The sequence below is a fragment of the Nymphalis io genome, chromosome 3, assembly GCF_905147045.1.
Source record: "Nymphalis io chromosome 3, ilAglIoxx1.1, whole genome shotgun sequence".
In the NCBI taxonomy this organism is placed as follows: domain Eukaryota; kingdom Metazoa; phylum Arthropoda; class Insecta; order Lepidoptera; family Nymphalidae; genus Nymphalis; species Nymphalis io.
This window is the reverse complement of record NC_065890.1, coordinates 3,189,034-3,206,299: the sequence shown is the minus strand read 5'-3', so window position 1 is coordinate 3,206,299 and position 17,266 is coordinate 3,189,034. Positions and strand designations below refer to the sequence as shown.

Below are 17,266 nucleotides of genomic sequence, written 5' to 3'. Positions count from 1 at the left end.
AGCATATGGGCCACCTGATGGTAAATGGTCACCAACGCCCATAGATATTGGCATTGTAATTAATGTTAACCATCGCTTACATCACCAATGCGCCACCAAATTTGGGAACTAAGATGTTATGTCTCTTGTGCCTGTAATTGCCAGTGTACAAGAGACATAACATCTTACGCATAGTACACAACAATACCAAGTACTGTTTTGCGGTAGAATATCTGATGAGTGGGTGGTACCTACTTAGACGCTTACACAAATCACCAGTAACACAATACAAAATACCGAAGATTATTTGTTTATGAAATGATTGACGCTTTGCTTACGGATAGTAGGATTGGCTACGAGGTGTAATTCGTAAATTTCGAAGTCGCATGTAAAGCCCAGTCACTATATTCTATATTTTATTTATAACGGCTGCTATATTTAAAAAAAACGATGCGTTTTGCTTACCGATAGTGGGAATGTGTAATTGATGTTTACATTTTTTATTGGAACACTTACAGCCTTATTTAGAAACGTTGTTATTAGTTAAAAAATGCTGTGTTTTCTTGTTCGAATGTGAAATCAATAAAGACATACATACATTTATTACATACATTTTCCCTCCTATCCCTTATCCTTATTCGAAGCCAGCCAAGCAAGCTTATGTGACATATAGGATTAATAATAATAATATAATAATAATATCGGCACGGCCCTCTGACCCCTGAGTTTACTTTAAAAGTCGTTAGTCAATACCAATATTTTAGAGTTAACTATAATAATTATGACTATAAATATTCTTTGAATAAATATACCCGACATTTTTTTATCTAAAAATTGTATCGTAATCTTCGATGAACATTTAAAATTCCTTCTATTATAACGGAGATCTTATCAAGTGTATCATGAACAATTAAACAGTCCGTTAAAAGCTAGTTGGATCTCAGGAAAGGGTTGGTATTTATGCAAATTACGGAGACGAGGAAACGAGTTGGAATCCCTAATAGCCGCATTGAGAATTGTATTCAGCTCCGAGAATTATATCTTCAAAGGATTCGAAATTCCGGTAACTTTGACCTGATTGTCCACCTGATACTGGAATAGATTTACTATCTATTTCAGATTTCAAGTATTTCCTCTTTAAATTTTAACTAGAAAATTTGAATTTCTTTCCAAAATAATCTTGCACCAACCGATATATAGTTTTCTGGTAATTTTTCGTACAATGCTTATCAGTTAATTGTTGTTTTTGCTATGAAAATACGAAATATTCAGACAGACGGACAGAGGCATATCGATTATGTTTGGTTGTGATTGTTAATCATATGTGTTTGCTTGGTTAATCATTTGACGAGATTATTTTCAATGTGTATGTAATTACGATTTTTTATTAATCGCAGGTTATGTTATCATTAGAAAGCCGAGATGGCCTAGTGGTTAGAACGCGTGAGTCTTAACCGATGATCATGGGTTCAAACCCGGGCAAACACCACTGAATTTTCATGCGCTTAATTTATGTTTATAATTCATCTCGTGCTTGAAGGTGAAGGAAAACATCGTGAGGAAACCTGCATGTGTCGTATTTCTTTGAAATTCTGCCACGTGTATTCTACCTTCTCCTCAAAAGGGAGAGGAGACCTTAGTCCAGCATTGGGACATTTACAGGCTGTTGTTGTATTATTGTATGTTATAATACTTTATATTTAATGTTATTTCCTAAATTTAAGTGGACTTTGTTCTTTTTTAGAAAATAAATGTCTTAAACATTAAAACGTTATAGTACACTTTTCAATTTCACGTTTCCATTTTTTATTGAAACGCGCAGTCTTATCTTTAAGTACTAAGTAGCAAGTAATTTTAGGTTTTTGTATTACGCCTCGTAGACAATTCTACTATCCGTAAGCGAAAAAGTATGTTTTTTGAATATAGTTACCGGGCTTTAAACAACTATCCTTTTACGTTTGACGAGTGACTGAAATAGCTTGTGCCCGATTTTGTTTACCATTCTAAATGAACAGTTGCCATTTGGAGTCATCAACTCCCATAATTAAATACATTTAAATTACAGTATTATTTTAGGATGCAGATATGGTCTGTTATAAATATAGATAATGATTTTAGTGTGTAGTTGTTGATGCTGTGATGTAATCAGGGTAAGATAATTCGTTTATACAAATCTGGGTAACATTGATTTAAAATAGTTACGTCCGTCGATAATAGAAGATACAAAAAAACTCAAATACGAATATTAAACGAATATAACAGAAAAGACGAATGCAGTGCGTTACATTTATTGCTCGAATCAAAATGAAAATGGCATATCCACGAATCTATACAATTACAAATTGGAATATATTAAAAAAAAAATTAAATACTATTTATTAGGTTAAAAACATTATAACAATCAAATGATCCTAAAATTCGTTTTACTTTAAAATTGAGCACTTTTAGATGTTCGAATTGATGATTATAGTAACGATTAGAAAAGATAAGCTACCACTGACTAAATAGTGCATAAAATTGAGCATTGCTAACTAACAGAGTCGTAACTAAGCTTCTAATTGTTTCTACAATTACTCAAACACAATATCAAAGTTGAAACCGATGTTCACTCAAGCGATATTCGTAGTTGAATATGACTTCATAACAAGAAAATGTTGAAGCATAAATTTGTTGTTAGTAGTAATTTCTATTATCAAATTAAAGTAATTTAGGTTTTTGGTAGATTTTTTGTAGAACTATTACATTTAAAATTATCATCTGGCTAGGTAACGCTGATTTATCAGTTATTTTTTTGTCACATAATATAATTAACGGCTCAAATATCATTACAAACTTATTGTTTGGTTTATCCTTGTTGAAGTCCTACCGTCGCATTCTATGGATTTGACCATTTTCTAATCGTATTATGTAAGTTACTATTGTGAACTATTAAACTTATCTTTATTTTAAATTAGAAATCGGGATCTGCCGATTACTTCATATTCAAAACACACACACACACAATTCAATTTTATTATAAATATTCTTTTTTTTCAGATATCGTGATCCCGTCGCTGCTTATAGCGGCGCTGTTCATTGGCAATGCATTCATCGTGCTCATCATATACAAGTACAGGAAACGGTGAGTAATATTGAACACCTATCTTTGTATTCCGTGTTGTTAAAGCAGAGCAGAATAAAGCTATATCATCTCAACCCGTTAGTGTTGCTGAGCCTGAGGGAATTATTATTAAGCGCATCCACTGAGTACGTAAGCAGCTAAATCACCCGTATAGTGAGGGAACCAACACCTCAGAAAACCTTTCGATGCATACGGTGGCGATTCCAAAAAGGCATAAGTGCAAGCAACTGATGACAATGATCGTCTCTCTCAGATATTTTAAAAATCGAATTTCCTTTGAGATTTTTGTAACATATATGATGTTACAAAAATCTACTCATATTACTTCATACAATTATATATCATACGTTACAATGAGATAAGTTGTTTCTTGGGCTTAGACAAAGATCTTCTAGCATCAAGGTGAACCTAGACTACAGAAAAAGTAAATATAAAATGAATTTTTCGTAACAGTATATTAATACTTATACAATAAAATTATTATTCTTTTTTTTTTTTTTTTTTTTTTTTTTTTTTTTTTTTTTTTTTTTTTTTTTTTTTTTTTTTTTTTTTTTTTTTTTTTTATAGAAAAGGAAGGCGGACGAGCATATGGGCCACCTGATGGTAAGTGGTCACCAACGCTCTTTGACATTGGCATTGTAAGAAATGTCAACCATCGCTTACATATCCAATGCGCCACCAACCTTGGGAACTAAGATTTTATGTCCCTTGTGCCTGTAATTACACTGGCTCACTCACCCTTCAAACCGGAACACAACAATATCAAGTATTGCTGTTTTGCGGTAGAATATCTGATGAGTGGGTGGTACCTACCCAGACGAGCTTGCACAAAGCCCTACCACCAGTAAAATTCGACTATCAGTGGAGCGGAGTAACAAAAAATTGGAGTGACAGAGTTTGATCATAACTCCGTTGTTAGGTTGAAAAATGAGGCAGACCACCTGTCACCAGTAGAGTGACATCTATTAAGTTTGCTTTTAGAAATATAACTCATAGAACCGAGTTCTTTGACAGCAAATGGTATAAAGTTATGATTTGCAATAAGAAACGATAATTTGCACCGCCTGCCAAATTCAATATTTTACGTCAGTTTCCGCTTTTAATTTGTCAGAAAAAATTCTGAATTTTATTATTATAATATTATTGTTATATCATTCAATAGTCTTTTTTGTTGTCGACCTAAATTTTGGGATGGGTTATGAAATTAAAGTATCCCATTTATTGGTAGTCGATGTTTTTCTTTCATGAATCTTAGATATATCTTGGAGACTAGTTCCTTCTTTCTTGCACATGTCATTTTCGACACTATTTCTGTGGTTCTTTCTCTCGTCTTCTCTTTATTAATAATAAGCACTTTTGTAATAAGATGTTTTTTTTTTCTTTCTGTATTATTTACTAGTTCTTGTTAAATTTTATTTTTGTTCTGTTATTATAGTAGGAAGAAAAACGTCCGAAGTGCCACCTGATAAGTATTGTTAAGTGATCGCTTTCACTCTCTTTAGATATTTGCATTGTAATAAGGATAAACAATTCCATACACCGTCAATGTGTCACCAGCCAAAATATTTACTAGATTGTGCCTTCATTTACACTGGCTGACTAATTTTCACATTGTATCTGTAAATAGTGGCTGACCTTGGCACCCTTAGTGGTGGTTATCGATCATTCACAATACCTTACCTAGTAAAAATAATAATCTAAATATTTCAATTGTATAGTTAGTGTATATATAAATAAATTTTATAAAGGTCACGTGTATGCGACAGGAAGTCTAACCATTAGCATTGATTGTGACACGCTTGTTTGGCTTCGCAGGGCACGGACGCTCGCTGATATTCATTTTAAATATAAATACAATTTTAATCTATTATACTTTGATATTATTCTACATAAGAAAACAGCAATTTATATGTTTATATTATACTAGATGCCTGCCCCAACCGGGTAAAAATCATACAAAAAATTACCCCCCTCATTTCCCCTATTAAAGTTGAAATTTCCAATAATCCAATCTTGGCGGATGCTCACGTTATAATATAAATCTATATAACAAATTTTATCATTCTAGGCTCAATAGTTTTGGGTGTGTGTCAATAGTTAATCAGATAAACGATTTTTATAACCGTACCGTAACAGCCTGTGAATGTCCCACTGCTGGGCTAAAGGCCTCCTCTCCTCTTTTTGAGGAGAAGGTTTGGAGCTTATTCCACCACGCTGCTCCAATGCGGGTTGGTAGAATTCACATGTGGCAGAACTTCAGTGAAATTAGACACATGCAGGTTTCCTCACGATGTTTTCCTTCACCGTAAAGCACGAGATGAATTATAATCACAAATTAAGCACATGAAAATTCAGTGGTGCTTGCCCGGGTTTGAACCCACGATCATCGCTTAAGATTCACGCGTTCTAATAATCCAATCTTGGCGGATGCTCACGTTATAATATAAATCTATATAACAAATTTTATCATTCTAGGCTCAATAGTTTTGGGTGTGTGTCAATAGTTAATCAGATAAACGATTTTTATAGGGTTGTATATATTCATTGGTAATTCCACGACGACCGACCTATTATCATGACGTAATAGATTTCTATACTTATTATAATCCGACAAATGAATAATAATAAATATTCTAAATAATGTCCTGGGACATTATTCACACACGGCCATCTGGTCCCAAACTAAACTAAGCAGAGCTTGTACTATGGAAACCAGACAACTGATATACTACATATACTACTTTTGTTTTGTAAATACATACTTATATAGATATTTACACCCAGACTCAGGACAAACATACATTTTCATACACACAAATGTCAGTCCTGGGCGAGAATCGAACCCACAACCTTCGGCGTGAAAGGCTACGCTAACCGGCCCGTCAATGTTATGATAATACAATAAAATGTCAATAAATGTGATTCAGTAACAAATATCAAAACTTTTGCACATTAAATATTAGTGAGGTAGGTATTAGTGAGAAAAGTGCGTGAAAGTAACTTAGAAAATCGGTTTGTCGTGTCCCTTTATCGATACAAGTGAATCTAAAGTGCATTATCTCTAACAGCGCTCCGCGTCTGTTTCCTAATTGACCTTACAACTAGCTCTTTCATCGCTGTATAGACTTAACTCGAACTTTGTTAGTGGAACTTGATTCAGTTAAAGTATTCGATAAAACGTAAAAAAAAATGTTGAACAATACTCTATCGTTTCCGTTAGGATGCTTATGCTTCATTATAAAACAAAACGAGAGCGAGAAATTTACGTTTGTCCCGTCAATAGTCTAAATTTAAAGCGGATTAAACTGAGAAGCGCAGATACATATAAAATAATGGTATATACTAAAAGCTTCTAATGCATTTCATGTTCTGATATACGTTTTATGTGTATTCGTTTTGTATTTGTTTTTGAGGCATTAAAAGTCCCCCTCGTTTGTTAGTGTAGTTTTTAACAGATACAATTTATGTAACTGTGTGTCGAATCTTGCAATATTGAACGCATTCGACCCAATCGATTGGGATAAATTTTGCATAAGTTTTTGATGCTGGTGACATAAAATTTTGTACTTATATATTTATTGAAAATAGTTTGGCAAACTGGAAAATAAGCCACCTTATGTAAAGTACCAGTGCCCATAGATATTGGAACTATAAGAAATATGAACCATCCTTTCCATTGCCAAAGCGCCATCTCGGGGACCAATATATGTTCCTTTTGCCTGTAGTTATACTGACTCACTCGCCCTTCAAACCGGAATACTACAGTACTAAGTAAGTTTAGTAATTAAACTTTTTATGTTTCCATTAAAGATACGAAATTTATTTATAAAATAAAATAAAATAAATATACTAATAAATTTGAAAGTAACTCGTGTTACGCTTTCACGGCTGAACCGCTGAACCGGGTTTAATGAAATTTGGTATGAAGTAAGCTTGACCCCCAAGAAAGGAAATTGGCTATTTTTTTTACCTAAAACCTGCCCCTTTCCTCTTAATACGCGGGCGAAAACTAATACAGTATACACATTTGCAGTGAATAACTTAAATAGTAAAAAAAACACTTAAAAAGTGTTAACGTATAAAAACCTACCTATATATTAAGTTTTCAACGTGTTTATAATTTATATAATAAAAATTACTTTTTTGGAGATGGTGCTTTTTTATAATATATTATTTGTTTTGGTTCCAAAAAGGCTGAGAAGGATTTCAAAATATTGTCCTTTTATACGTGAATTTGTTGTATATCCAACGAAACCTTTGTGGAAAATGTGCTGGATTGGTACATAAATATGTAGTTTTCTCCTTTACAAGAGAAAGCAATCTACTCTTTAACGGAACCTTGTGTGGCTCTCAACCTTTCGTCATTTATTGGGACGGAATTATTTTTATTGCCCATCCTTTGATAACGCGTTCTAGAATATTTTTCAAGCATCCATTGACTTAAATATTTTCGCTTATATATAAGTTGTGAAGATTCTCTTTCCAATAAATATGTATTATTATTTCTTTGAAATTATGTAGAAGTCAGCTCTTTAAATGGTGGTTTAACTTATATACATTTATTGTTAATACATATATTTAATGTCGCGATCTTTCAACCATTCATTCTGTAAATGTCCCACTGCTAGGCATAGGGCTTATTCCAACTCGCTGTTCCAGTACGGGCTGGTGGATACACTTTTTATACGACACATGCATGTTACTCCTTCGATATCTCCAAGGCTTTCGACAGGGTCTGGCACAGAAGTCTTCTCTCCAAGCTACCGGCATATGGTCTGCCTGCTCAGCTATGCACCTGGATTGCCAGCTTCCTACACAAGCGTAGCCTTCGTGTTTTAGTAGATGGTTGCGCTTCACAATTCTATGTAGTGAATGCTGGGGTCCCCCAGGGATCTGTGCTATCTCCCACACTCTTTCTTTTGCATATCAATGATATGCTCTCCCTTGGGAACATACATTGCTATGCAGATGATAGTACAGTGCATGGTGGATACCACGGACGCGCAGTGGCTGGGCGGGCGGAAACTGAGGAGAGGCGGGAGAATCTTGTCATTGAACTCGATAGGACGTTAGATCTCATCGCCAAATGGGGCTCTGATAATCTTGTTGAGTTTAATGCCAAGAAAACACAGGTATGCGCTCTCACGGCGAAAAAGTCAACATTTTCCCCTCTTCCCTCCCTCTGTGGTACTCCGCTGGTGATGCAAAGCAAAATCGCCATGCTGGGGATTGACGTTCGCTGCGACCTTAGTCCAAGGGATTACATCGAGGCTGTTATAAAAACAGCTTCACGGAAACTCGGAGTTCTGAACAAGGTGCGGCGCTTTTTCACGCCACAACAACTGTGCCTGCTGTACAAAACACAGGTACGGTCTTGCGTGGAATATTGCTCGCACCTTTGGGATGGCTCCGCTAAGTACCTACTTGAAGCCTTGGACCGGTTGCAGCGACGTGCCGTACGCATTATTGGCGACGTAAAGGTCACAAACACCCTTGAACCTTTACAATTGCGTCGTGAGATAGCAGCACTGAGCGCTTTCTATCGACTGTATCACGGCGAGTGCTCTGAGGAATTATTCTCTCTAATTCCTGCTTCCCCCTTCCTTCTTAAGTCCACGCGGGCTGGTTCTCGATGTCACCGCCTAACTGTGACATCAATTCCATCGCGAACAAAGAAATTTGGCAACTCCTTTCTTTGTCGCACTTCCAAAAAATGGAATTCCTTACCAGCTCACGTATTCCCCTCCTCTTACAACCCGGGCTCCTTCAAACGAGGCGTGAAGAGGCATCTTGCGGGCCGGCAAGGCGAAGGCGGCTAGTGCAGAACGTTTTTCCCGTCTGTACTGGCCGTCGTCGCGTTTGGACTCTACTACCACTTACCATCAGGTGGAGTAGAGTCATTTGCCCTCCCGGCGATATAAAAAAAAAAAAAAAAAAAAATACCTTATGTTAACAAGCACAAGACGAAAAATAGGCATGATTTCTTATGTGATGTGTGGTGCTTGCCCAGATTTGAAGCCGCAGTCTTCTGGTCAGATCGTCTAGTTCTATCCACTGGGACTTTGTTATTCCATTACGGTATTTAACTAAATGAAACTACGCATCAAGAAATTATCTCATTTGGAAGCATACTAAAGATTAAATAATAAGATTTCTCATTAAATTATTATTCGCGGTAATGGAGTCGAGTTTCCTTTGATGCTAATCTGCCCTTAGAATCTTTTCGAGATGCGTGTAATTAACTAAGCCGTTTTATTTGATTTGTTAAGCGAATTTACTTCTCAGACGTTTAATCCATATATACACAAATACACATACAAATATATCTCTGTACAAGTATGTGTAAGTTCGTCTGGAAGGCGCGTTAATAATATAAGTAATACATATATTTTTTATGTTATAATGAAAGAATTAAATATTACAATTTTAATAAAGACATAAGTTTTGGTTTCAGAGTTTTGAATTAAATTAAGTTAGAATACGTTTTGCCCAATTTGTCGTCTATGATTATATTTAAAAAAATGCTGGCAATGACATTTCGTTAAGGAATTAATACTATTGTTACAAGTGGGGAGGACAATTGTCCAAGAGATCAGGATCGAATCTTCGACTATAAGTATAAGGCTGTAAACGACTGACGCTTAAACTTTATTTCTTTATTTAGGTACACAAAACAGAATGTAATCAGGGCATATAAAAAAATTAGGAAACTACAATTACACTGAATGAAAAACCACCACAGGTTCGGAATGTACAAAGATTCTATTGAGATTATAGACATAGGTTCCTAGACCGTGTTGATGCTTAAATCAGGCAAGTCAACGGTCAATTGCTGGCCTATTAAGTGTAAAAAAAGAGAGGAATCGGCAAGAAACTCAGTAATAACTGTTTTACTCAAATGAAATGAAATGAAAGCCTGGCATGAAATATACAATGTCATGCAAATATTATCGAATTGCAAAAAATTATCACATGTAGGTATATAATTATAAGCCCGGACCCGGCCCCAAGAGAAAAGGAGCCTTTTCCCAGCAGTAGACTATTTATGAGCTGTAACTGGTTACTGAATGAAAGATTCATTGATATACTGGATTAAATATTAAAGGGCTCTGGACTATCAATGATCGAACTTTCATTAATCTATAAATAAAATATTATTAAAAAAAAAGTATCACGTGATCTTGCATGTAATACCTACATTGTAAATAGAGATATTGTGAGAAAAATAAATTGAAATCAATTTTAGATGTGCCTGGGTTGGTACCGCCTATTTCTTCTTTATTCTAAACTATACATAGTTTGGCGGTAGAATAAAGGCTTAAGGACTGTAAAATATTATAGATCTCTTAAAATTTCTATTGCCCGTGTCTAGTAAAGGTGACAACATACCATTAGTTTGTCTGCTTTTCAAAACAAAAAGGTTAGAAATTTTAAACACAAAAAAATGAAAAAAAATAATGATTTTTTTTTCACAGGAAAACGGAAGACCTGGAGGATGAGTTTAACACAATCCCGCTGAGCGCTAACGGAGTCCATAGCGCGGGAAACGCGGTCTAGGCGGCCAAGGAAGAATACACACTAGCAAGATGAAATTTACTTCATTATTAGAACTATTTATAATATAATGGCTTATGTCTAACAAAAAAAAAATAAAGTTTTCTTTTTAAAAACGACGTAAATAATAATGAAAACTGAAATGATTAAATAAGATGAAGAAGGCTTTACTCTCGTCTGAATGAATTATGATAAAAGTTTGAAAATTATATGAGAATAAACCTACATTTGAATGTCAGTGAAATGTAAATAATGGGAGACGTCAAAACATTTTGTTTCGTATTCGGATTTCAAACAAAAGAGGTGGCTCCCGTTTCCGTTGTTTTTACGGTTAAAAGTTATAGCGTCGAGTTTTGTAAAAAAAGTTTTATTATACGATGACTTTTATGTGTTCAAAATGTTTTTGTCTGTCTTCGACAGCTAAATAATACCAAAGAGGTTCTTAGTAAGTATAATGTTGCTAGTGTGTAAAGTGTCCTTAGTGTTTCGTATTAAATTTTTTGTCTGCGAATGTACAGATGCAATCAAATTAAAAATAATAATAATAATGAACTCTGTACATTGTCAGGTAGTTTTAAGTTTACTTTATTTATTTTCAAAATATAAAAATATCTACATTCTCTAAACGCTCTAGATGTCTAGACGAAGTGTTTTGTAAGTAAATACAAAATCATTAAAAAAACATTTACAAGCTAAAAAAAACCCGCTTTAATCCCTATAAATGAACGCACTGGTTCATTAAAATAATCCCGTTTCCCTAAGGGTATGATTACACGGAAATAAAATTCACACGAGAATTCCTCAAGTACATAGCTTCAAACACATGTCTGGATGAAAAAGAGGTAAAGCCTGCTTTAATTTTTTTAAATTAAATCGTAAACGGTTTTATAGCAATAAAATTGCGTATTATATCTCAAATAAAAATATATTTATTTATAAAACAAATCCTTATGTTATTGCAATTTAGCTAATGTTTTTTTTTTATTTTTACGTAACAATTTTGCAACAGAAATATAAGTTTCCACTGTGTATGAAGCTACCGCGCCTTAACTTGCGTTTCCATTGAAGAAAAATTTGCAACTTTTGTGTTTTCATCACGATTCGGTAACAAAAGTTGTCGACTAAAATTCTAACAATGTGTTTTTGTTTGCAAACAATTGCAAATGCAAAAGTTAACAACTTTTCGGAAACCGGAAACGCATAGTAACATCTCGACATGTGTGATCTAGCCTTAATAGTAGATGATTAGATGCTAAGTAAGGACTGATAATGATACTGAACTCTCGATAAAATGCAATTTTCATTTCGCACATATAACACTGCCTTTATTAAATGTTACGTCAATTATCAGTTATGCTTAATAGATGTTCAGTGTTCTTTTTTTAAAACGTAATTATCAATGGTTTGTATTTGGCAACATTTCTATAGAATCTGTAATTAATAAAGGCACTCTCTATATATGTTTTGTTTCATTTTACATGTCCCGTTACACGTGTTATACTTCGGGTAGCGTTTAGTGGAAGCCCGTCTGGGTAGGTTCCACCCACTCATCAGATATTCTACCGACAAACAGCAGTACTTGGTATTGTTCTGGTTTGAAGGGTGAATTTATGTCCGTGCGTGAGAGCATGAGGTGTGATTAGGTACGCTACGTCTTTTTCTGTACTGACACCATATATACAATATTTCATTACGATCGGTTGAGTAGTTTAAAGCACAAGTGAGGTCATGTATCTCTCATCTCTCTGCTCTCACCTTTGGGACGGCTCTGCTAAGCACCACCTTCAGGCTCTAGAGTTGATTGAGAGGCGTGCCAGGAGGCTGATAGAAGACGACACATTGGTCGAGTCTAAGCTCCAAAGTCTCGAACATCGACGTTTGGTTGCATCACTTTCAGTCTTCTATTGGATACATTTCGGAGAATGTGCTCAGAAATTACACGAACTGATTCCTTCCGCTCCTTTTTACTATTAAACGGCCAGGCGAATAAAGTGCCATAGGTACTCCCCGCCTACGTACGAAGCGCTTTGAACCTACGTTCATCATTCGCACTGCGAAACTGTGGAATGCTTTGCCTGAATCCATATTTCCTGATAGGTACAACGTTGGTGTCATTAAATCCAGTGTTAATAGATTTCTTCTAGGCAAGCGTGCTACATCCTAGTTTCGATGCTTAAGATCAGGCAAGTCAACGGTCAAACGCTGGCCTATTATGTGTAAAAAAAGAGTAGTAACAACGTGAAAGCGTAACAAACAAACTCACTTTCTTATTTATAATACTAGTAAGGTTATACACAAGAAAAGACAAGACCTAATTATTTAGCGACAAAAGGTGTGTTCTGAGATGTCGGTTAAAGTATGCGTATCATTAAGATTGCCTTATGTTATGTTTTATGTTGAAGGGAGAGAGTTCCATATTTAAAAAGATTTAACAGAAAAGAAATATTAGAGTAAAAGGAAAGAGTGAGATAGAGTTTTCAGAGGTTTTTATGTGATCGGATATTGCTCTGAAGTTCATAAGTATCACACAGAAAGGTTGTTTCATATGTATAAAGAGTGAAAGTAAATATAAGTATTTTTGGGAAGTTATTAAGTTAGCTACTTGAGTTTATTGCGAAAATTGGAATAAATTTAAGTGGGTACACTTAAGAAGCCCAAATATACACCGTACGAGATTACCTAACCGCGGCAAATAAAAATAAATTGATAAAAATAACTTCCTTTTTAAAGCCACGCGCCACGCGACGTCTGTCCAACGTGTAACAACAAATATTATACATAGTTACTGAAAGAATATATAATTAAAGATAATAATCAATAAATAAATATGGAGTAAAATTAATGAAAACATAAACTTTAGTTGGATAGTACTTATATTTTTAATTTTTAATTTTTTTTTTTTTTTATAGAAAAGGAAGGCGGACGAGCATATGGGCCACCTGATGGTAAGTGGTCACCAACGCTCTTAGACATTGGCATTGTAAGAAATGTCAACCATCGCTTACATATCCAATGCGCCACCAACCTTGGGAACTAAGATTTTATGTCCCTTGTGCCTGTAATTACACTGGCTCACTCACCCTTCAAACCGGAACACAACAATATCAAGTATTGCTGTTTTGCGGTAGAATATCTGATGAGTGGGTGGTACCTACCCAGACGAGCTTGCACAAAGCCCTACCACCTATTAATATATACCTATAGCAACCAAGTACAGCATACGCGCGTATCGCGTATTTTATTCCTGCATAAGAACGTAAAGAGTGGAGAAGGGGCATAAGAGAGCTTCATGTCTTATGGTATACGGTCTAACCCTCCAGGCGCCTAAATAGATGTTACACAAAACAGCATATATATAGTTTAATAATTAATTAATGATTACTCGTCATATTAATTCTAATCGATTTAAGATTCGTTCATGATGGATATAAAACTCAGGTATTCGTTCACACACGGCGTTATATATACTAATATAAATGCGTAAGTTTGTTTACCTACGTCGTAACTACTCAACCGAGCAAGTGTTAGGTATGTACCTAACACTTGCTCCCCCGCGGGTAAAGTCGTGGGCGGAATTAGTTATTAATAAAAATTATCTCGTATCTCGTTTGTGTAATGTAGTAACCGACTTAATGGTCGCTATTTTGACGCTTATATCCTTCAAATTATAATAATTATAGTAATCAATGTCGCATATAACTTTCTGACGATTTTACGATCGTGTTCTACGATGACTTTCGAGTTTGTTCTTACTGAATAGCTGTATAGAGTTGGATAACATCATTTTGTATTCCTAGCGCAGTCAAATATTTAACCAGCCAGGGAGTAACTATTGAAGTTTTTTCCCAATTTACATCTCGAATAGTAAGAGTTTTTATGATGATTCAGCTTATTGGCAATGAATAAACTGAAAGTTTTTTGCGATTTTATAATATTACCTATTTCTTTATTTAATATAGGAAGGTAGAAAGCACATGAATCTATTGGTACTTAATTCATTTTGAAACTGTCTTAACGTTTTGCTTTTTAATTTAATAGTTACGTAATATAAAATGAATATTGTACATGCAAACTAAGTTTTCTTGGTGGCAGGTTTTTGTGTAAGCCCGTTTGGGTAGTAGCACCCACTCATCAGATATTTAACCGTTAAATAGCAACAACGGTTTTACCATTGTTCCTAATAAATACAATTGTCTATTTACAACTCAAAGCGAAGTTACCGCCTGTAAAGTGGCCACACTTTAGTTCTTAATATCTGCGCAGCCACTCGTAACTAATTTCTGATGGTCTGTTCTGGTCAACTAAGATTGAGCGTGTCATAATCTGGGGCAACTTCAATCACTCTTACGCAAACGCAAGTGAAAGTAAGTTTACAAACTGTATATTCTTTTCGGTGTAGTTATCAGCGCTCCGATAGCCGTGATCGTCTAGTGGTTAGGACCCTACGTTGTGGCCGTAGTAACCCAGGTTCGAATCCTGGTCACGGCAGCGTTCAGCTGTCGCGGCGGAGTTATATTTTTTTATAAAATACATTTTATGTGACTAAACATGTTTTATTTGTGTTTTTTTTATTGTATAATTTGTACCAGGAAGACAGACGGACAAATTATCCACCTGGACATTGTGGTCACGTCAGACACTTGTGCACTGTAAACCTCCTGTAAACACCTCTGGCTCAGTTAGCCGATTTGTTCCCGAAATCGTTCAGGAATACATCGTCATATATAAAAAAAATCTAGTATAATAAATTCACATACATAAATAATTAGAAAAAAAAGTTAAGACAGATCATCTGATATTTTTACTTTGTGACTTTTGGACATATTATGTATAATGCGGTTTCATTTCAATATATATGTCCAATGTATATAGTTCACATGAAATGTCAATGTAAATACCACCTACCGTTTTCAATAGTATCTACTATCAACGCAACAATTATATAGAATAACGTTTATTTATTTCATAAACCAAATTTAATATATATGACGGCGTCGTCGTACACTGAGCCGTATAAATTATTTTATATATTGGAGGTATATACTTATATCCTCGGCCTGTCTGGTCCAAGTGTTACGAGCAGAAAAACTTTTTACTCTAGCGACATCAGGAGTCACATTTAGGACAGACGTCATGTTCCGCGATAGTTCCAATTTTAAGGCGAAGTTATTCGGTCCCCTATTCAGCCAACAGCAGCAGCACCTACACAGTAGGAAAGAAAACCAGTCGATTCTCAGGTAAATGTTCACTTAGGTAATAAGTAAATAAAAAAGTATTCATGTTATAATCCGTTCGCAACATACATCTTACCCTTCCAATTTTATAATATTTTTATCAAAATGCTTTGTGAAAACATAAGGAAAAAATCCTGGAAGATTTATATAATAAGATAAGGAATCCTTTGATAAATAAATCCATGAAATTTCAAATAAATGTATAGATAAATTATACTGAATCAAAGACTTAAGACGAGTTATTTAGAGACCAAGGTATCATTTCACTATATGTAATGTACATACATCTAAAATAATGTATTAACTACTATTTTATAATATGAATATATATTATTTGTGTTTCTATCCATCTGACATCTCGCTGAGTGTGTAAGGTGTGTGTGCATAGCGAGCTGATAAAATGTAATATGTATTATTTAATTTGTAATACCGATATTACAACTTGACTTAAAGCACTGTTAAAGAGTGAACATTACCGTTATAATTACGCAGAATTTTGTCAATTACATACAATATAACGAAACAATAAAATTGTAATTTCACTGAAGAGATTTGGATTAATTGCTTCTTTATAACAATTTCAATTAAAGACCATCTTTCATCTGCATCCGTTAATTATGATACGATCTCTGATTGATCCGCGTTCACACATTTTATCAACGTTTGTAATGTAAATATATATTATCTACTGAAAAACCGTATACAAGACTGTTTTGCTGACAACACTACGATTGTCACTGTGAAATAATTATTTATCATGATTTTTTTTCGTATTTTTTTTTATAGAATAAGGAAGGCGGACGAGCATATGGGCCACCATCAAGGTAAGTAGTCACCAACGCCCAGAGACATTGGCATTGTAAGAAATGTTAACCATCGCTTACATCACCAATGCACCACCAACCTTGGGAACTAAGATGTTATGTCCCTTGTGCCTGTAATTACACTGGCTCACTTACCCTTCAAACCGAAACACAACAATACCAAGTACTGCTGTAGCGGTAGAATATCTGAAGAGTGGGTGGTACCTACCCAGACGAGCTTGCACAAAGTTCTACCACCAGTAACCAGTAGTAGTATTTGATAGTCTGCAATTTGAAATTATTTACATAATATTCCTATTTATATTGTTATATATTATTGACCAGCATACTATGTATATGACTTGCATGTTTGTATAATTATAATGTTCATAGTGTCAATATAATATCACTGCTTTGACCAAACCTGTGACGTACATAAAATGAGGCGTTTTGTCGTCCATTTGTTAGCGCGGTTCTCACTTCCAGTTTTATTATCGGTGATTTCTTTGTCGATAAAAGCACAATTTACTTGAATTGCTTCATTTTTCTCTTAATGTGTAGTTTTTATGATTTTC

General features: G+C 34.7%; 1 protein-coding gene and 1 non-coding gene across 3 annotated transcripts in view; both read left to right on the top strand.

The window, feature by feature from the left end:
• Positions 1 to 12,112, top strand: part of LOC126781303 (uncharacterized) — a 110,897-nt gene extending 98,785 nt beyond the window's left edge. The window contains exons 3-4 of one of the 2 annotated variants that reach the window (XR_007670620.1): positions 3,016 to 3,100; positions 10,576 to 10,670. Coding sequence is in view for 1 of the 2 variants with exons in the window: in XM_050506229.1 (XP_050362186.1) it covers positions 3,016 to 3,100; positions 10,576 to 10,657 (167 nt within the window). In the remaining variant the exon portion in view is untranslated. Of the gene's footprint in view, positions 1 to 3,015; positions 3,101 to 10,575 lie in introns of both variants that reach the window. The other variant, XM_050506229.1, reaches the window with a different exon arrangement.
• A 2,958-nt stretch (positions 12,113 to 15,070) lies between these two features.
• Positions 15,071 to 15,142, top strand: Trnah-gug (transfer RNA histidin (anticodon GUG)). Its single transcript has one exon. It is a non-coding gene; the product is annotated as a tRNA-His (tRNA).
• The last annotated feature ends 2,124 nt before the right edge of the window (positions 15,143 to 17,266 follow it).